The following is a 23372-nucleotide window of genomic DNA, read 5'->3' on the forward strand; positions in this document are numbered from 1 at the left end:
AACTTGTTGATCATATTTAATAATTGATTAAACCCTATCATAATAATTTCACCATGACTTTTCAGTGATATATCACCTCAAAAAGTCTTTCAGTGATATCCGAATGAAAAACACCCTTTTTCCTTTCATTGACATATCACCTAATATCTGAACTTTTCAATGCTTATTTAATAATTGATCAAACCCTATTATAATAATTTCACAATGACTTTTCAGTGATATCTGAATTTAAAACATCATTTTTCTTTTCAGAAATATGTCACCTTATTTCTAAACTTGTTGGCCATATTTAATAATTGATCATACTATCATAATTATTTTACCATAACATTTCAGTGCTATATACTCTTGCCTATATGAAAGACACAATTTCATTGTTCAAGTTTTTATTTTGAAGATTTCCATGGCAACAATTTCAACAATAATTTATTGTGAGGGAAAATCTTTCACTATCTCCTTCAAGAGAGATTCGATTTTTCAACTTGATGATGAAAATTTCAAACAAGGATAGAGCTAATGAAGATTCAACACTTTCTTTACTACAATTTAGGTTTTCAACCTCTTTGGTCCCACAACAATAATCAATTGGCTATCTGAATAATGATGTTGTAGTTCAAATAATGATTGACACGTAAATTACCAATTCGGTGAGTAATATTGACTTATTTGTTGAGAGTATCATAAGCAAGTTGCAACTCATTCCACATCAAAAACAAAATCTCAAGACGCATCAGACAATATAGAAGCTAAACTTCAAGAAATTGAACTATTTATATATAGAAGGAAACAAGAGAAAGAATGGAAGATTGAAGAACTTAACTTAACATCTGACGAGTTAACTGACTATGTAGACTAAGATGTTGGAGTAACGGCTCAATACTTCTATTGTATTGTAATGTAATTAGGAGTTAATGCTTCTAATATAATGCAGGAGTTAATGTTTCTAATGTAATAATGTATGAGCTAATGCTCCGAATATAAAATTTAGTAGTTTTTATTTTATTTAGTAAAAAATATCAATATGATCATTAAAACTGGTCACTCCCACATGACGAGGTCCTTATACCCGTTGCTCAATGACTACTTTTTTGAACAAATAGGAACTCATCACTATGACATGATGAGTTCTATGGTTTTCTTAAAAATTAATTATTATGAAAAAATAAATCTCTAAATTTTAAAAAAAAATTAATAGAACTCGTCATGACTACGTAACAAGTTCCAAGAAATATTATAAATTATTGGATCCCACAACTGGGTCCATTAAAATATATTTTTCGGGGGAACTCGTCATGTGAAAGGGATGAGTTCCCCAATACTGTAAAAAAATGTCGTAGTTTCCTAAATAAAGTGTTTTCTATCGTATTGGACTAAATAAAAAGCTCGTAGACTGTGATGGGCCGATTTTGTCATGCCGGGTAACATTAGGTTTTGGGACATAAGATGGTCTTTGAATTGAAGAAGAAAGTCCATTGCTTTTCGGATGTTTGTGTTTTTGAATAATCTAAATGCAATCTTTAAGGTTGGAGTGAACTCTGTGAGTTTTTTTTTTTTATGCAGATTTTAGGAGCTTAGGTGGTGTGAATGATAATAGTACTAATCCATGGATTTGTGTTGGGTATAAGAGGAATGTTGTTAATGGGAAGAATGAAGGGTTTCGATGCAAAATTGAGAGCCATGGGAATCAAGTATTTTACAGCAAAGGAGGGGATATCGAGTTGTGGGCGGAGGTCGTAAGTGGTTTGGCCTGGAGCTGCGATGGCGATGAGGAGAATGGCTTGAAGGAAGAATATGCTGGAGAGAGTGAAGGAGATGGGAGGGTGAAGGATAACCAACATGGGATGTTTGTGACCCCGTAAGGATCAGCAGGCATTTGAGATTTGGCACGGTTTGGTAAGAGGTTTTTGATCTTGTTTCGGTGTTCCATACGAACAACAATCCACAATCAAAATAACAGTCATTACATAACAGTAGTGGTTTGTCTAAAACTATTATTTCATGACTGTGATACCTACAATAATCATCGTAAAAATGTTTGTTATATTTGCAATCGCAATATATGCAAAACAACTTAGAAGTAATTTAAATCCTAGTATACCATATAATGTTTAACGTACTTCATTACTTCATGTCTTGTTCTCTACTTATGTCTTGTAATTTAAAGATTTGGTTCTTGGTGATTCAAACTGTTACGTTGATATTGAATCAGAAATGAAAACATGCTCAGTTTATGCCATTTTCCAATGATAATACGATCAAGCAATTTCAATGGTTAAAGAAATGGTTATTATCCCTTGAGATCTTGAGTTTGAGCACGACATTTGCAGATGTTTGCAGTGTAGCATAGAAATCTCTTCATTTTCTGAGACCATACGTGTTCCACTTGTCATCCAAATCTTCATAAAACTGACATCATTCCACATACACTTTGCATGTTTATATAACTACATGATAAAGAGTACCGGCACTAAACATGGATCATCTTAAACGTAAGTCTAGTCATACAGTTACGATTTCATGGATAAAAGGCAGAATGCAAACACCTTTAACTACTTGGGATTGGTCAAGGTGAAGCTGAAGTCCCATAGCCTTTTTGCCAAATCTGCATCTTTAGCCTTAGAGCTCGGGTTACCTTTGTTGCTGTCCAAGAAATATTCTCCGCTAACGCCTTTAACTTGCGGATTTAAAGCCACATAGCATGTGGTCGCAGCTCCCTACAACCAAAAGAAAACAGCGTATGCATCTGAGCTTGTATCCATCTTAATTTATCTTCTATTCGTAAGCGATTATACCTGTTGAACATTCTTGAGGAAGTATTTGCCAAACATATGACCAATGCCTGCATCAAGCAGATGTATTCGATCAGAAATCTCGAGATCAGGTCGAAACAAGCCACTGTCACGCAATTTTATATCATGTTTCGAACTCAAGTAAGTGTGTTAGGTATAAGTATGCGTTGAACAAGAGCATGTTCAATATTTTCTAAGCTTTTCCAACAGCCATGGATGGTCATATTTCAAGAAAATAAAACCATCTTCAAAACACTATCCACTAAATGGTTCGAAGGATTACTGTTAATTAAACCAAGGTGGCGCGTAAGATTGGTCATAATTGCTCCAGGATGAAGTGCATTTGCTGTAATGTTAACCCCCTCTTCCTGTTTGTGAAGAAAAAGGGGAAAAAAGCATTCTTAGATTAGATCCTACTTGGAACATTAATGGTGTACAAGTATTGTGTAAAATGCATTGGATTGTACAGATCGTAAATCTCGGAGAAATCGAAACGCATTCTATTACCTTTAATCGCCTAGCAAGCTCCTTGGCATGTAATATGTTAGCAAGCTTTGATTGTCCATAAGCAGACCAAACAGAGTATCTGAAAATTGAGAAGAAAGAAACAAGTGAAGCATTTCATAGAGATATTAGACTAGATAGCAACTATTCATCCAAGATATTGCACTGGTGAAGCCAGTCATAAGTTCTTTTTACCCAGATTCATCATTAATTTTATCGAAACGGATTCCCTCGCTATACGCAAACCGGTGACCTTCCGAAGATAAATTAACGATCCTCCCTTCTATGTTGCTTTCTCGTGCCGTGTGTTTCATGGTCTCCAACAACAGATCTGTTAGAAGAAAATGACCTAAATGGTTGGTTGCAAACTGCAGTTCGATGTTGTCGTGGGATAACTTGAAAGGAGTTGCCATAACCCCTGCATTATTGCTTTTAAGCAAAGAAAGAAAATGGCAATAACATTAGCAATCATAGGCACAAAGAAACATTAGTTCATACACACGTGTGCTAATGAAGACGAGACCGTAATGATGGAACTTGCAGCAATTTAGAGTTCTTACATTAGGAGATTTAGGGGAAGATTAGAGGACTGATAATCTGATGCAAATTTCCTAACTGATGCCATTGAGCTCAGATCTAATTCCATAGCGTCAACCTTAGCACCAGGTATTTCTTGGAGTATTGCTTCTTTCACATTCCTACCAGCACCCACATTCCTTACAGCCATAATCACATGGACACTGCGCAATGCGAGAACACGGCTAGTCTCCATGCCGATACCGCTTGATGCTCCTGAAATGAACTGATGTAAGCAACCAAATCATATCTTAAAGGTTTTGATGGGTTGAAAATGAAGCCTGCGCCTAATGGTGATGAACCAAGAGAGACATCAAAGCACCAAGGGGCTGTAATGGTGATCAATTGTCAAGCATGAAGTAGGTTCTCCCCCCACCCTCCTCATATTCTGCTTTCAGGAAAGTCCTTATCAGGGATTTAAATAGCTGTCTCGTAGCGAAATAGCGGCCTTTATATGATGGTAAAAGTACCATTCGAAACCATTATTATACAACCGCCATACCCACACTAACAGCAATAACACCCACTAATTATGCCGGAGATCTGATAAAGCAAGTAAATTAACTGATATACACAACCCAGAACTAGCAAGCCAGATTTCCATAAGAAAAAAAATTATGCATGATTTTTGTGCAAGAAAATCATCACCAAGTTCATAAAAAAATCACTTGTTTTACTTTATACCTGAGCAATATTAATATTTCTAGGCAATTAATGAAGTGATAAATCCGAAAGCCAATGACCCACCAAGTTGCCACTGTAAATAGAAAATTTCCCAAAACTATCCGATCAAACAAACATAAGTTTAGCTTAAGAACATGACAGTTATAATGAATACAAGACAAAAAACCAGATCAGAAAAAGGAGTGTAAGAAACATCAGAAACACCTGTAACAATAGCAGTGAGAGCAGTTCCATCAACCCCTTGAGCAACATCCTCTGCTGTAGAAGAAGCAGAAAAGCCAGACGGTCCTTTCCATCCAAAAATCCACATGTTTTTCTCTTGTAGGTTACTTCACGGCTCAACGAGAAACAGCTTTTGGTCAAACCTTTATCCCAAAATTAAAACCTTTACCAAAATCTACTATAATACAATGATGGTCGGGCCATATCATAAAACAATGATGGGGGCCCACTCTATGTAAATTGAAGAAGTCTCTTTTCATGAGTTGGAAAATATTGTGGGAGATATATTTGATATTTGTTTTAATTTACTTACCTTTAATATATCAATTTGATTTTTTTTTGGGGTAAAGAGCATCAACTAATTACTCAAAAGATTGAATTTGCAGCTGGAATAGCGCAGCTACACTAATCGACGCCAAAACAAACAATTTCTCTCCTATCGGATCATCTAGAATCATCCTTGCCAAACAATCATCAATTGCATTTCCTACTCGCTAAGAGTTGGGTGGGTAATTTAACCAGAAATCGACAAGTTTCGATCCAACCCGATCCATTAGGATTGGATTTTTAAAAAAAAAGAAAATTAAATTCGGTCGAGTCAGGTCGGATTTTTTGATGGAGTGAGCTCGGATCGGGTTTGGTTTGGTTAGAGGGTGAAAAAACTCTGATATGGAGATGATAATGTAATGAAAAAACTATATCAGTGACCACATAATTATAGTCATTTTTCATTTCGACCATCTTTTTTGTGTGTGAATATTTTCCAATCATGTAATCTAAATATTTAAATACATTCAACCAGACCACTTGTCGTTAACATTTAACGGAAGCGTTGGCGTGGTAGATAATAAAAATGGTATAATTATACTTTTGATTCTCAATATTTACACATACTTTCAATTTGATCATAATTTTGTTTCAATTTAATAAATTCATCTCTAATTAGGTGGTGACACGTGTCATTACCAAATTAGAGAATATTTTATGAATTTAATTGATTATTTTAGTTTATTTTTATTCAATCAAATCACCACCTTATTCGATACAAAACATTCCAAAGAAATAAGTTTGCAATTGTGGGGTTTGATTGAGCGACCTACTGATCCACCAAAAATGCCTAAACCACTAGGTTAAGCCACTAATTCAATAATAACTTACAACATTTTATGTAACACCCTAATCAGTCCGACTCGAAGATCCTTGGATTATGATGCCACACGAAACCACTGAAATGATCAACCTAAATTTAAAAAAAACATTTAATGACATCAAAATCATTCATCATAAATTAAACATAATCGAAATCAATTTTACAAAATATGGGATTCTCCCGAATACGTTCAATGCAACCAGTAAGATTTAAATTAAATTAGAGTTATGATTCGATCATACAAAGGTCCTTATAAAATACATGCCCTCTAAAATAGACTCAAGATATACTCTGCAATGGTTGATCTGGAATGTACTGATGCAATAGGCTCCTTGATGATCCCTCTACTAACATGCGCATGGAAATACATTCCATACGCTGAGCTCTCAAGCTCAGTGCCATAAGAATAACTATACATACATACATTTCATGAAGATGCTAGTGTGCAAAGTCATAAACATGCGAAAGTACATAACAAACATAAGATAGGCCAAGTGGCGTTGTTGGAAGAATTTACGTGCATCTCGGATAACACACTAGTCTATCTAGAACGTGATAGCTTCAGGGTAAGAACCAGAATTTACGTGCATCGAAAATTATAACCCTTAGTTTATCTCAGACACTCGAGAGGTCGAGGTGAGGATCGAAATTTACGTGCATCGGAAGATCACATTTCGAATCTAGTCGAGCATAAGGTACAATTCCGGAATTTAAGCGAATCGAAATTTGTACTGGTACGACCCAAAATTTACATGCATTAAATGCATACCAATGTACAATATCCAGATATTTCACAAACAAATGACGATCCTCATAATGCTAGAGTAACTCGGGTATCCAGACCGTTTACCGAGCATCATACAAAGGAAAATCTTATGTCATGCTAAATTGCTTGATTTCTAGGTGAGAATTAGTTAACTTGATTGTTTTCACTTGTATCAAATACTTGAAGTTTAAGCGAACTCAAAACACCCAAGCCCAAACACCCAAACTGATTAAACCAAAATTGCCAAAAATCATTGTGGGTATCGATATTGTGCCCTCAGTAACAATATTGACCCCTTGTGTATCGATAATCACCTGAGTATGGATACCAAAATTAGGTTCGATGTTTTGGAAAAAAACCTTAATATATATACTCTACCCTAGGTATCGATACTCCCATGAATATCAATACCAAAATTTGGTTCAATGTTTTGAAAAAAAACCTTAGTATCAATTCTCCTATGGATCGATACTCTACCTTGGGTATCGATACTCCCATGAGTACCGATACCAAATTTGGCTTCGATGTTTTCAAAAATGCCTCAATATCGATACTAACCCTTTGAGTATCGATACTGGAACCTGAGTATTGATACCAAATTTGACTTCGATGTTTTCATAAATACTTCAGTATCGATATTGACCTTCTGAGTATTAATACTGGACCCTGAGTATCTGTAACACCCATTTCTCATATACGTTTCCGTACACGAGTAACAGATGTTACATAACTTTTAAAACTTTCCGCTTTTGAAAAACCATTAAAATTTTGTTTTTAAATCTTAAAACATTAAGTTTAATAATTATAAAACTTTTCATTAACTTATAGGACATAAACAAATATTAAAGTTCGAGCATATTAAAATGTTACATCATCGTAATTCAACTATTTTTCAAAGCATTTTCATAATTCTATTACATGCCAACTAACAGCATCAAAAGTAGACATAGATGTCGTACAGCTACTGATGAGGCGACCCTTGATTTGTGATGTCAATTGCACTCCTTACTCCTCTCGTATTAATACCTACGCGTGGAATTAACACACTTTAAGTAATCACTTACTGAGGCATAACAATCATAAGGTAAATTCTAAACACGAGTATATTATAACAATTAAAATACCAATTGACTATTACAATTCATTATAAATTCTATGGTTTACACACGTAGTGCCAATACGGTAATTCACAAACTCATTATGAATTACGTGGAGTTGCACACATAGTGCCAATACGGAAATTCATAAACTTATTATGAATTTCTTAAGTTGCACACACAGTGCCAATATGGAAATTCATAAACTCATTATGAATTTCTTAAGTTGCACACACAGTGCCAATACATAATTCATAAACTTATTATGAATATCTTAAGTTGCACACATAATGCCAATACGGAAATTCATAAACTCATTATGATTTCTTAAGTTGCACACACAGTGCCAATACGTAAATTCATAAACTTATTATGAATTTCTTAAGTTGCACACACAGTGCCCATTCGGTAAATGCAATACATGCATTAAGAAAAATGCATCTATGACTATCATAACATATAAGTACATAATAAATGAACTTACCTGGTTTGCCTCGATATTATACCCAAAATGTAAATCTGACTAATCGATGACTTTATCTTTGCCTTTCTGTTTGCTTGACTCAGGAGCTTGATTACGATCTACACAAGCATCCATAATCACACATACAATACAAATGTAAGTTTACTTTCTAACATTTATGCACATAAATAATACTCAAAAGTACTATTATTCTCGAATTCTATTTAAGCTCATCCTAACCTGAAATTTCAGGTTGCTTAGTATCGGCACCCCTTCTATGGTATTAATACTTCTATACTATGGTACCGATACTCCCTTCGGAACCGATACCATTTATGCATTTTGGAATCCATTGTATCGAATTTCCCCAAATTTAAACCTATAGAATCGGTACTGTTCTTCCAGTATCGATACCTTTACCCAGATTTTCAAATTTTCAGCTCAAGTTTTACCCAAATTTCTTTAAATTCTCTTTCTTTTACCCCTAACAATACCCTTAAACTTAACGTCACTTAACCCAACTAACTTTCCTTCATTAATCTTCCTATAACATCCAAATTCTCAAAAGAACACTCCAAATCAAGAATCACACTACTTTTTCCAACATGTTTTTAATCACATTCAAGGCTTCTAATCTATTATTTACTTCTTTGAAAAGTCAAAAATGCCTTAAATCTTCCATAACTAACCATATTTCATCAAATCATTTAAAAACCCATTTTATGAAATCTCATATAAAACCTTTATCTCTTAGTTTTAATCCTCCTTACCTTCATTAAGCCTCTATATTACATAAGGTTTCAAAACCAACCTAAAAATGAAAGGAAAAACCAACTAATTAAAGCCTTACCTTTGCTAGGGGGCTTGGGATGTGAGGAAAAGAGGAGGTGAGAACTTTCAGACTTATCCCTTAATTTCTCCTATTAATTTTTATTTAATAACCCTATTTTAAATGAATATTAAATTCATTTCTTCTAAATGACCAATTTGCCCCTCCATTCTTCCATTTTACCAATAAGTCTCAACCATAATTTTTTAAATAATTCCCTTATACTTTTCAATTTTACTCAATTTAATCCATCATAATTTAAATTATTTCACTATGGTCACCTATCTGATATTTGGGGTATTACAATTCTCCCCCTTAAGAAAATTCGTCCTTGAATTTTAAGAAGTACCTGATGCGAAGAGGTGTGAAAATTGCTCCTCATGTCCTCATCTCTTTCCCAAGTAGCTTCTTCTACTTTATGGTTTCACCAAAGTACTTTAACTAGAAGTATCTTCTTGTTACGCAGTTTCTTGCTTTCTTGAGCCAAGATTTGCACTGGTTCTTCCTTGTAAGTCAGATCTGGTTGGATCTCTCTTTTCTCTGGTGTGATAATATGGGATGGGTTGATCGGTACCTTCTGAGCATCGACACATGAAAAACATTGTGGATCTTGTCCATATCAGGAGGCTAAGCTAATTGATATGCTACTGGTCCGACCATTTTCAAAATCTCATAAGGTCCAATGAATATCCGACTCAGCTTTCCTTTGCGATCGAACTGTAATACTTTCTTACAAGGGGATACTTTCAAAAATACCTAATCTCCCACCTGATATTCAATCTATTTTCTCTTCAGATCACTATCTTAAGATTATCTTGGATAACTTTCACTTTATTTTCCATTTCTTTAATTAAATCCAAGCCAACCAGATCTCGATCTTTTAATTCAAACCAATTTAAAGGTGTTATGCACCTTCTCCCATTCAAGGTTTCATACGGAGCCATCTTAATACTCGATTGGTAACTTTTGTTATAAGCAAACTCCGCTAAAGGCAAATACCTTTCCCATGATCATTTGAACTCAATCACACATGCCCTTAGCATATCCTCCAATACCTGAATAGTTTATTCTGACTGCCCATCTATTTTTGGATGAAAAGTTATGCTGAAATTCAATTGAGTACCTAATGCCTCATATAAAGACTTTCAAAATCTTGAAGCAAATATTAGGTCTCGATCGGACACTATCGATAGAGGCACTCCATGCAGTCGAACTATCTCTTTTATATACAATTCCACGTATTTATCCATTGAGTAATCTACCCTGTCTGGAATAAAATGAGTTATCTTGGTTAATCTGTCTACAAATACCCATTTCGAGTCTTTTTTACATGGTGACAAATGTAGCCCTAAAACAAAATCCATTGTAACCCGTTCCCTTTTCCACTCAGGAATAGATATTGGTTGTAAGAATCCGGATGGTACTTGATGTTCAGCTTTCACTTGCTAAGATGTCAAACATTTTGCAACAAACTCTGATACAACTCTATTCATGCCAGACCACCAATAACGGCTCTTTAAATCCTGATACATCTTATTCCCGCCTGGATGCATCGTCAATCGACTATAATGTGCCTCGAAAAGAATATATGTCTTTAGTTTATCATTATTGGGAATGTAAAGTTTTCCACGATAATATAAAATCCATCGGCCCTCATTTTGAAGTCTGTGACCTCTTCTTTTTCTAATTATGCCATTTTCACCAAGCATTTATCATATTGACCTTGTAGCTCTTTTACCCGATCCAAAAGCATCAGATTTAACTTAAATTCAATTATCAAGACACCATCTTCCTTTAAAGACATATGCACATCCAAATCTCGTAGAACGGCAAAAGTCTTTCGGCTAAGTGCATACTACCACATAAGCCTTTCCGAGATGAAAATCGATATCAAATCATAATATTTTAAAAGCTCGATCAATCTTCTCTGTCTCAAATTCAGTTCTTATTGAGTCAGCAAGTACTTTAAACTCTTGTGATATGTATAAATATAACACCGCTCACCGTACAAATAATGATGCCAAATCTTCAAAGCGAACACGACCGCTGCCAATTCCAAGTCATGTGTCGGGTAATTTCTCTCATGATTCTTTAGCTGTCTCGAGGCATAAGCCACAACTTTCCCTTCTTGCATTAGCACACATCCTAGTCCATTATGGGATGCATCACTAAAAATGACATTGTAATACCCCAAATATCAGATCAGGGACTATATTAAAAATATTTGAAGATTTGAGATTTATTTGAATAAGTGGTAAAAGATTAGAAAATGATTTGAAATAGTGTTTAGAATAATTTGTAACAATAGATAAATTAATAGGGCACTTTGGTATTTTAAGAGGGTGAATGAATTTAAAAATATATTATTATTAGGGATTTTAAATAGAGAAAAGAGGAAAGTAGGCTAATTTCTACTATTCTTCTTCTTCACGTGGGTATTGCTCTCTTCTCTAGCATAAGGTAAACTTCCATTAGCTAGTTTTTCCTTTAAATTATGGGTGGCTTTGGTAACATGAAGTGATATGTAAGCTTAAGGAAGGATTAAAGAAGAGTAAAACTAAGTAATGGATGTTTTATATGAGATTTAAAGAAATGGGTTTTTGAATGATATGTTGATATATGTGTTTTTATTGAGGTTTATTAGTAGAATTGACTTGTCAAATGATGGAATAAGAGATTACAAGCATGAAATATGATTAAAAACATGTTTAGAAAAATGACATGATTCTTGAGTTGAGATGTTCCATGAAGATGTTAGATGTTAAAGGAGGTAAAATGAATTAAAGTTAGTTGGGTTAAGTAAAGAGGAGTTAAATAGTATTGTTAGAGGTAAAAGTATAAGATTATAGAGAAAAATTAAGTGAAAAATCGAGCTGAAAAATGATAAATCTGGGCAATGGTTTTGGTACTGATAAAATAGTACCGATACTATAGGTGTAAATAGATAGAACTTGGCAAACCGTATCTATACCGATGCAAGAGGTAACGATACTGATGGGGATTTGATACTAACAAAGGGAAGTATCGATACCATGGATCCAGAATGTCAAAATGGTACTGATACTGAAAAGGAGTATCGGTATCATAGTATAGTAGCATCGATACTGAGATAAGGGTATCGATACCATGCAACACAGAATATAGAAATGGTATCGATATTGAAAGGGAAAATCGATACCATAGTATAGAAGTAACGATACTAGGGTAGTAGTACCGATACTAATGAGCTTGGAACTATAAGATAGATTGAAATGGTTATAGAAATTGAAAGAATGATACTTTTAAGTATTAAAGTATAAATGATAGGGAATATACTAACATTTGGTATGATATATGTCTTGAATGGATGATTGTGTAGATCATAACCAATCTCCTGAATCTATCAAGAAAAGGGGGAAAGACAAAGTTGCTGACTAGCCAAAAATCTCTACATCATTTTAACGGGGATTACCAAATGATTACCTTATTGTAAGTAATTGAGAGGAAGAATATTCAAATTGGAATGTTTAAATTTATATATGTTTTAGAATATTGATTATATTCTCTTTAAATGTATGGAAAAAGTATTATGAATGAGTTTAAGAGTATGAACTGATCTAAACCGAATCCATAATTAAAGTGTATGAACATATGCATTAAGGCGTGAAAGGATTCATAATTAAAGTGCATAAACGGACGCACTAAGGTATGAAAGGATGCCATAACTAAAATGCGTGAACGAATGTATTAAGGCATGAAAGAATGCCATAATTGAAGTGCATGAAAGGATGCCATAACTAAAATGCATGAACGGATGCATTAAGGCATGAAAGGATGTCATAATTAAAGTGCATGAACGGATGCAGTAAGGTAAGAAAGGATGCCATAACTAAAATGCATGAACGGATGCAGTAAGGTATGAAAGGATGCCATAACTAAAATGCATGAACGGATGCATTAAGGCATGAAACAATGTCATAATTAAAGCGTATGAACGGATGCACTAAGGCATGAAAGGATGCCATAACTAAAATACATGAACGGGTGCATTAAGGTGTGAAAGGATGCCATAATTAAAATGCATGAACGGATGCACTAAGGCATGAAAGGATGCCATAACTAAAATGCATGAACGAATGCATTAAGGCATGAAAGGATGTCATAACTAAAATGTAAGAACAACATAACTGAAATTAATGAATACTTATTGAAGAAAAATGAAAGAAAGAAAAGTATGTTTGACATACTAAAGATATTTATGATAATAATATGAAACAAGTTTGGTTTCGATAAGAATGACTTATCTAATCCTTATGGATGATACGAATTAGTTTGAAATCAAATAACCATGAGATACTGATATATACCTTAATGCTCTTACAATACTATGTCTCACTAAATAAATGCTTAATGTGTGTTGCTTCCACTCGTAGGTAAAGGCTTACATGCCATAAAGATTGTCAATATTACTGGTATGGTGTCATTAGAGTGAAATTGATGGCACTCCTTACTAATTGTAATGTTATTATTATTTATGTCATAATAGATGTCAGAATCTTCAAATTCGCGAAGAGTTATGGAACAGAAGAGGTAAGACGAACTGATAGTGAAAGTTAAGAGGCTAATAGTGAACAACCTCTCCCTTCTGAAAATGCTAGTGCACCTGCACCTTAGGGGATTCTGGGGCCTGAGTTTGGAACTTTCATGCAAGCCCTTGATGCTATACTGACTCAGTTTCAACCTCCCCTTGCTATTGAAAGATGTGATTGGTTCATAGAGGGTTTGAGGCTAAAGGTTAAAGAGATGATTTTGGCCTTGAACTTTCCAAGTCTGCAAGAAGTCATAAATCGAGACAAAGATATTGAAAGAGCTCAGGAGGAGATGTTAGTCGTAGAGCAGAGTGTTCATATGGGGAAAAGAGTGGGAATACCTTCCACTCTCCATCATGTTAAAAAAGGCAAGGGCTTGAGTTCGAGATTACTGATAGAGATAGGTTTGCAGCAGCTCCACAAAAAAATAGACCATCTCAGTCTTTTGCTGCTAGCTCGGGTAGAGCATCTGGGGAGAGAATTCCATGTCAAACATGTAGAAAATTACACAGTGGAGCATGGAGACTTCTCAATGGAGCTTGTTTCCAATGTAGTGAGACTGGTCACTTTGCTCGAAACTATCCTAAGAAATCTAGGGACAATTCAACGTAATCTGAAAGATCAATGGCAACCTCAAATAGAAATAGAGGAAGTGGTAGATCCAGGGGACAAACGGTTTCAATGCAGAGACTCGAGGAGTCGCTAAAATTTACAATATTAAGGCTAATGAGGATTGGGATGACCCTGAAATCATAATAGGTATTTTCCATCTTTTTGATGAGCCTGCATTTGTTTTAGTTGATCATTACGATTGTGAGTGAGATGATAGCGATAAACTCTATAGGTCACAGTATGAGAGTAGCTAAAATATGTAGAAAATGTCCTATAAAGATCCAAGAGATTGTGTTTCCGACAAACCTGATGAAGTTACCCTTCGATGAATTTGAAATCATTTTAGGCATGGTTTCAAAAGGATGCCAAAATCGTAATGATCGGCGAAAGAGCGAAATCACCATCAAATGTGATATCAACTATGACTGCAAGGAAAATGATGTCGAAAGGATGTATAGCTTTTCTAGCCAATGTGATAGATACTCAAATTCAGAGGTTAGAGTAGATGATATTCCCACATTTAGAGAATTTTTGGATGTTTTTCCCGAAGAATTACCGGGGTTGCCTCTAGATCATGAGGTAGAATTCAGGATTGAGGTTTACCAGGGTACCGAACTTATTTCTATGGCTTCATATAGAATGGATCTGACTTAATTGAGGAAATTAAAAGCCCAATTGTAAGAGTTACTCGATAAGAGGTTTGTAAGACCTAGTGTTTCTCCTTGGGGAGCACCTGTTTTGTTTGTGAAAAAGAAGGACGAGTATATGCGATTATGTATTGATTACCATCATTTAAATAAAGTCACAATAAAGAACAAGTATCTTCTTCCGAGGATTGATGATCTTTTGATCAATTGAAATGAGCAACGATGTTTTCTAAGATAGATATAAGGTCAGGGTACTATCAACTAAAGATCAAAGAAGATGATATTTCAAAGACAGCTTTTTCGGACTCGGTATGGGCACTACGAATTTGTAATGATGCCATTTGGCTTAACTAATGCCCCTGCAACATTCATGGATTTGATGAACCGAATATTTTAATTGTACTTAGATCAATTCGTGGTGATATTTATAGATGATATCTTGGCATATTCTAAGTCAAGAAAAGAACACGATGCTCATCTATGAGTAGTTCTTAGGACAGTTAGCGAGAATAAGTTATATGCCAAATTGTCAAAGTGTGAATTTTGGTTAGCCGAAGTTTCTTTCCTTGGCCACATAGTCTCCTCAGAAGGCATAAGAGTATATCTAAGAAAGATTCAAGCTATAGTGGACTGGAAACCCCCAAAGAATGTTTCTGAAGTTCAGAGTTTCTTGGGAATTGTTGGTTATTATAGACGGTTTGTGAAGCACTTCTCAATGTTAGCGTTGCAGCTAACTAAGTTGTTATGAAAGGATATGACATTTTCTAGAAGGAGAAATGTCAAGAAAGTTTTGAAAGGCTCAAGAGAATAGTAACAAAGGCCCCCGTGTTGGTACAACATGAGGCATGTAAAGACTATGTTGTTTTTAATGATGCATCCCATTATGAACTAGGGTGTGTGCTGATGCAAGATGGAAAAGTTGTGGCTTATGCCTCAAGACAACTGAAGAATCATGAGAAAAATTATTTGACTCATGATTTAGAATTGGAAGCTGTTGTGTTTGCATTAAAAATCTAGCATCATTATCTGTCTGGGGAACGGTGCCATATTTATACGAATCACAATAGTCTAAAGTACTTGTTGACTCAGAAATAACTAAACTTGAGGCAAATAAGATGGATCGAGCTTTTAAAGGATTATGATATAATTATTGATTATCATCCCGAAAGTCAAATGTAGTAGCGGATGCACTGAGCTGAAAGATTTTTGCCTCTCTATAGGCTTTGGATGCACATATGTCATTAAAGGAAGATGGTGCCTTGATTGCTCAACTTAAGTTAAAGCCGATGTTTTTAGATCGGATAAAAGAACTACAAAGTCAAGATGAGAAATGCTTGGCAAGAATGGCATAAATTGAAAAGAATGAGACCAAAGACTTGAAATAAGAATGGACGGATGTCTATATTATCGAGGAAGCCTTTGTATTCCCGATAATGATAAATTGAAGAAAGATGGTTTTTATGAAGAACGTTATAGCCCTTTGACTATGCATCTAGGCGGGAATAAGTTACATTAGGATTTAAAAAGTCATTATTGGTGGCCTGGTATGAAAAGAGATGTATCGGAGTATTTGGTAAAATGTTTGACATGTCAACAAGTGAAAACTAAATATCAAGTACCCTCCGGATTGCATCAACTGATATCCATTCCTGAATGGAAGTAGGAGCGAGTCACCATGGATTTTGTTTCGGGGCTACCTTTATCACCAAGCAAAAAGGAATATATATGGGTAATTGTAGATCGATTGACCAAGACAACTCATTTTATTCCCGTTCGAGTATATTACTCGATGGATAAGTATGCGGTGTTGTATATTAAAGAAATAGTCAGACTGGATGTAGTTCCTATATCAGTTGTATCTGATCGGGACCCAAGATTTACTTCAAGGTTCTGGAAGTCGTTACATGAGACAATGGGTACTTGATTGAACATCAACACAGCTTTTCATCCATAGACAGATGGGCAGTCAGAGCAAACTATCCAGATACTTGAGGATATGTTAAGGGCATGTGTGATTGAGTTTAAAGGATCATAGGAAATGTATTTTCCTTTAGCAGAATTTGCATATAATAAAGTTACCAATCAAGCATTAAGATGGCCCCGTATGAAGCTTTGTATGGGAGAAAGTACCCAACACCATTAAATTGGTTTGAATTAAAAGACCAAGACCTAGTTGGGCTGAAATTGATTAAAGAAATGGAGGAGAAAGTAAAAATTATTCAGGGTAATTTAAAGATAGCCTCTGATCGGCAGAAATTTTATGCTGATTTGAAAAGAAAATAAATCGAATTTCAAGTGGGAGAAAAGTATTTTTGAAGGTGTCGCCTTGGAAAAAAGTTTTGAGATTTGGGGTCAAAGGAAAGCTGAGTCCAAGATTCATTGGACCTTATGAGATCTTGAAAAGGGTCGAACCAGTAGCATACCAATTAGCTTTGCCTCCAGATATGGATAAGATCCATAATGTTTTTCACGTATCGATGATCAGAAGATACCGATCAGATCCGTCCCACATTATTACACCAGAGAAGATAGAGGTCCGATCAGATTTAACTTATGAAGAAGAACCAGTGAGGATCCTGGATAGAGAAATAAAAGAATTACGGAACAAAAAGATTCCTTTAGTTAAAGTTCTCTAGCAAAATCATAAACTTGAAGAAGCTACTTGGGAAAGAGAGGAGGACATGAGAATACAATTTCTATACATCTTCATTCTAGGTATTCATTTAAATTCGAGGATAAATTTTCTTAATGGGGAGAATTATAATACCCAAAATATCAGATCAGAGACTATATTGAAAAGATTTGAAGATTTGAGATTTATTTGAATAAGTTGTAAAAGATGAGAAAATGATTTGAAATAGTGTTTTAACTAATTTATAACAATAGATAAATTAAGAGGGCACTTTGGTCTTTTAAGAGAGTGAATGAATTTAAAAATATATTATTATTAGGGATTTTATAAGAGAAAAGTAGGCTAATTTCTACTCTTCTTCTTCTTCACGTGGGTATTGCTCTTCTCTCTAGGATAAGGTAAACATCCATTAGCTAGTTTTTCCTTTAAATTATTGGTGGCTTTGGTAACATGAAATGATATCTAAGCTTAAGGAAGGATTAAATAAGAGTAAAACTAAGTAATGGATGTTTTCTAGGAGATTTAAAGAAATAGGTTTTTGAATGATATGTTGATATATGTATTTTTATTGAGGTTTATTAGTAGAATTGACTTGTCAAAGGATGTAATAAGAGATTAGAAGCATGAAATATGATTAAAAACATGTTTAGAAAAATGACATGACTCTTGAGTTGAGATGTTCTATGAAGATGTTAGATGTTAAAGGAGGCAAAATGAAGTAAAGTTAGTCGGGTTAAGTAAAGAGGAGTTAAATAGTGTTGTTGGAGGTAAAAGTATAAGATTAGAGGGAAAAATTAAGTGAAAAATTGAGTTGTGATAAATCTGGGCAATGGTATCAGTACTGATAGAACATTACCGATACTATAGGTGTAAATAAATAGAAATTGGACGAACAGTATCGGTATCGATACAAGTGGTATCCATACTGTTGGGTATCGATACTAACAAAGGGAAGTATCGATACCATGGATCCAGAATGTCAAAATGGTATCGATACTGAAAGGGAGTATCGGTACCATAATATAGAAGTATCGATACTGAGAGAAAGGTACCGATACCATGCAACACAGAATATAGAAATGATATCGATATTGAAAGGGGGTATAGGTACCATAGTATATAAATATCAATACCAGGGTAGTATTACCGATACTAATGAGCTTGGAACTATAAGATAGATTGAAATGGTTATAGAAATTGAAAGAATGGTACTTTTAAGTATTAAAGTATAAATGATAGGGAATAAACTAACATTTGGTATGGTATATGTCTTGAATGGATGATTGTGTAGATCATAACCAAGCTCCTGAATCTAGCAAGAAAAGGGGAAAGACAAAGTTATTGACTAGCCAAACATCTCTACATCTTTTTAGTGGGGATTACTAGGTGAGTCCCTTATTATAAGTAATTGAGAGGAAGAACATTGAAATTGGAATGTTTAAATTTATATATGTTTTATAAAATTGATTATATTCTCTTTATATGTATGGAAAGAGCATTATGAATGAGTTTAGACTATGAACTGCTCTATACCGAATCTATAATTAAAGTGCATGAACGGATGTATTAAGGAATAAAAGGATGTCATAATTAAAGTGCATCAACGGATGCACTAAGGTAAGAAAGGATGACATAACTAAAATGCGTGAACGGATGCATTAAGGCATGAAAGAATGATACACTTGATAAAGGAATGGGTAACTTCTAAGCTTAATGCTTTTGATTTTGATTATTTGGTTGCTCATTTTGATTTAAGCATGCATGAGTTTTGATTTTAAATGATTTGATGTTTTTCATCTCATGTATGTTAAAAAGGTGTTATGATGAATATTTTAAAGTTTTAATGATTTTTCATAATTTTTAGTTCATCATAATGAATTTTGGTCAAAATTGGTTTTAATGCAAATGATATCTCTCTAACAATTGATATCAACTTTTCAAATGCTTTGATATTACAAATCTTAAATTTTTGACCTAAATTTTAAATGTTTATGGATGTGTTTTAAATGTTAAAGATATCTCTCTAACAATTGATATCAAATTTTTCAAATACATAACACTTTTGAAAACCTTTATGCATATGCACTTCATTTTAACATTTGATATTGTATAAAGTATTTTAGACTTTGAAATATTGAATTTCATGTGTTACTAACATGTTTGTTATTTTTTGTTGAAATTTAATTTTGTTTGAGTGTCAAGTTTTTAAAGTCAATTTTTGTTTGGAATGCACTTTTTGAGGGGGAGCTTTGATTTTTAAAATGGTTTTTAATGTAAAAATTATCACTTACCCTCCAAAGTTATTTTAGAACTTTAAAGTTGAATTCTTTTTGATTTAACAAAAAGGGGGAGAAGTATGGGTTTGAAAATTCAATTTGTTAATGAAAAAGGGGGAGCTAAACATTTTCATATTTTTTCCCAACAACTGGTATCTTTTTCATAAATATTTTAGTAAGGGGAAATTTTGCCAAAAACAATTTTCAAATATTTTGTTATATCAAAAAGGGGGAGATTGTTGAACTATATTTTGATATAACAATTTAAGGCAAAATGTTTTTGGACTTGAATTGAATTTATTCAAAGTTTTCAAAAATAATTCAAAGTCCTTAAAGCTTGGAATTGAGCACAAAATGTTATTCTGGACAATTAGTACCGATATTGTTCTTACAGTATTGATAACTCATGAACATTACCGATATTGTTCATATGATACCAATACCAAGGTAAGGAAAGTATCGATACTCACTAGGTAGTACCAATACTACTTGATTTTCTCAAATTTCATAATGTAAAAATGGTACCGATACCCAAAGGGGTACCAATACTACTCTGTATAGTAATATCGATACCCTGAGCATAGTATCGATACCATCAGGCCCCAACGACTACTAATGGCTAGTTAATTTAAATATAAAAAAGGTGGTACCGATATTCCCTTTAGGAGTACCGAAACCCCTTGGTCTGAGAAGCTTTATTTTGCACGAAAATTGATACCTAACGGCTTTAAACCACCTCCAACGGCTAGGCACGACCACAACAACATTCCAACACAAAAGTACAAGTTGAGGACACTTGAAGAAGGGTTAGAACACCTATCCAAGCATTCAAACACAAGAGAATAGTTTTCCAATCTTATTTTCATTTGTCATGTAAATATTTTGTTCTTGTGAGCTTTTAATTTGTAAAAACCTTCCTTTTTAGAGGTTTTATTTGTTTATAATATTTTTCCTTGTAAATGTTTTTGGTTCTATCTTAGCCATTGAAAAGATAGGGAGTTGTAAAGGTTATCTCTTTATCCTTGAAAAAGAAAGAACAAATTAGTGAATTTGTTAGAAAATAGTTAGTGAGGAGCTAAGTTAGTGGATGAAGACTTGGTTGATAAATCGAACCACTTTAAATTCTTGTGCCAAATTGTCTTATCTTTTTGTTCTCCTTACTCCCTAAACACAATTTTATTCATTTACCCCCTTTGCACTTTTTCGGTTGTTCAATTGAGCCTCTTCATAATCCCAACAGAAATAAATCGTTGGATTTATTTTCTTGTTTTGTAAAAGGAAATAAAATCATTGATTTTTTTTTTTTTTTGGAATCTTGTATGATTCTTATTTGTAAAATGAAATAAATCACTGGATTTATTTTCATTATTTGTAAAAGAAAATAAATCGATGGATTGAATTTATTTTCTTGGGAATCAAATATGATTCTATTTTGAAAGAAAAAAATAAAGAAATCATTAAATTTATTTCTTTAAAATCTCGATATGTTTGTAAAGTGAGATCTTGAAAGTAAATTTATTTTGGAAATTGAATTCCTGTCGTAATAATGGGTTTTCCTAATATACTTTTACAAACAAGAATGGATAAATATTTTGTTACCTTTATAGGTGATAAATAAAAGTATTGTTATATATTTGCTAAAGAGCAAAGGTGAAACTATAGAGAAATCTATTCTCTACAAATTAAAATTTGAAACCAACTTAATAAAATCATTAAGATGGTAAGAAGTGATAATTCTGGTGAATAAGTTGAACCATTAATTGGTCAATACTGTGCACAACATGATATCATTCATTAAGTAACACGATTATGAGGTAGCAAAGCGAAATAATTAATTCTTAAAAGAAAATGATGAACACTATGTTAAGAAGTTATGGGTTATCACAAAACATGTGGGGGAAGCTTTTTTTAAGCTAATTACCTTTTAAATAAGATTCTCCATAAAAATATTGACAAGACACTATATGAGTTATGGAAATGTAGAAAATATTTCTATAATTACTTAAAAATGTAGGGGTGTCTTGTAAAGATAACGATCTCATTATCAAAGAAAAAGAAATTCAAAATCGGTGGATTATATTGGCTATGTAGATTATAGCAAGACATATCGACATCTTGTGTATGAATAAAAAAACCCCGAGATTCAAAATAATGCAATAACGGAATCAAAGAATATCTCATTCTTTGAAAATATACTCCCTTATAAAACTAAGGAAGATGATCAAAGACTATAAATAAAGATAAGTCTATATATTCAACAAAAGGTTGAAACAAAGATATTTTCGTTATGACAAACCTCTGAAAAGTAATTATGAGAGAACTTTGATATCTCATATGCTTAAGAGTATGGATTGTATTATCTTAAGATTATGCTTTTTTAGAAGGATACTCTGATTCCAGTTGAATATATGGTATTTAAGATATCAAAGGCACATGTGAATATGTTTCACATTGAGAAAATGAGCCATGACATACAAATCCTCAAGAAAACGGTTATAACCAAATCCAAAATGGAATAAATATTTGACTCTATTTGATAGTCTAGTCTTGATACTTATAAATATTTGAGTATTCTCTATATATATTAATGGCTTGGTAGTTCTTATTAATAAAATATTTTTTATTGTATATGAATAAATACAATGTTTAATTGTAAAACTATAACATTTCTTATTTATTTTCGGGAATGGAAAAATCACCATTATCCATTATATTATATGGTATTTCTCCTCATTTCGAAATGCTGAAGTGTTGTCAATTTACTTTAAATTTTTGATAAGAAATATTGGTAATTCACTACTTTTGTTGGAAAAGAGAGGGACACCATCCTAATTCATATTAGATGGCTAGCTCTCTCCAGTTAAATACAACGAATTGTTGACTTTTCCCTGAGTTTTAGTTAGTTAAATAACATTGTATTTATTCAATCAAAAAGGGATCATTACTTAAATTAAATTCAACTTCCTAATTTTCCATTGTAAGGACAAAAATTAATCGACTAGGTATCGATTTTCAAGCATTGTGAGTGTTAATCCTTCCCTACACGTAATGTGTAACACCCCCAACTCATACACGACCCTTATATGAATCTGAGATGTCACATTGACTTTACAAAACTTTGACTATTTGAAAATTCTTTGAAAATTTAAACCTTATTTCAATCTTAGTGGTGAATATATCACACCCCAATTTAGGGGTCAAATATAAGTTTTAGAAACTTATAGTCAGTTTTAGGAAACTGTAGGAAATCTGGGGACCCAACCCAAATTTGCCCATTTTTCTTTAGCATTGAAAATTTTAGCCCCCTTTTTAGTAACTCAACCTGTGAACCTCAAACTCATTCCACTAAACCAACCCCTTCGCTACTTAAAATCCACCTTGGTCCGGCCAACAATGTACGTCACCACCCGTCCCAATTGAACCGGTGACCCACCTCGACCAAAACCCCTTAACCCTCATCCCCGGATCGACCGCCAAAAGACGTGTAAAGTCTGGTAAAGCTTCATCGTCTTCAACACCGATCGCCATGGTTTTCCATTGATTTTGAACAATCCGGT

At 33.7% G+C, this 23372-nt stretch overlaps 1 protein-coding gene across 1 annotated transcript; it reads right to left on the reverse strand.

The window, feature by feature from the left end:
• Nucleotides 1–2371: 2371 nt before the first annotated feature.
• Nucleotides 2372–4936, reverse strand: LOC120163544 (short-chain dehydrogenase TIC 32, chloroplastic-like). The gene is made up of 7 exons (XM_039173458.1): nt 4758–4936; nt 3854–4085; nt 3489–3722; nt 3297–3375; nt 3073–3157; nt 2793–2839; nt 2372–2714 (listed from the first exon to the last, which is right to left on the reverse strand). Exons 1-7 carry the CDS (start codon nt 4861–4863, stop codon nt 2550–2552), a joined length of 948 nt encoding a protein of 315 aa, XP_039029389.1. The 5' UTR covers nt 4864–4936; the 3' UTR covers nt 2372–2549.
• Between the last annotated feature and the right edge of the window lie 18436 nt (nt 4937–23372).

The sequence above is a fragment of the Hibiscus syriacus genome, unplaced genomic scaffold (genome assembly GCF_006381635.1).
Source record: "Hibiscus syriacus cultivar Baekdansim isolate YM2019G1 unplaced genomic scaffold, ASM638163v2 tig00111463_pilon, whole genome shotgun sequence".
Classification (NCBI taxonomy): Eukaryota; Viridiplantae; Streptophyta; class Magnoliopsida; order Malvales; family Malvaceae; genus Hibiscus; species Hibiscus syriacus.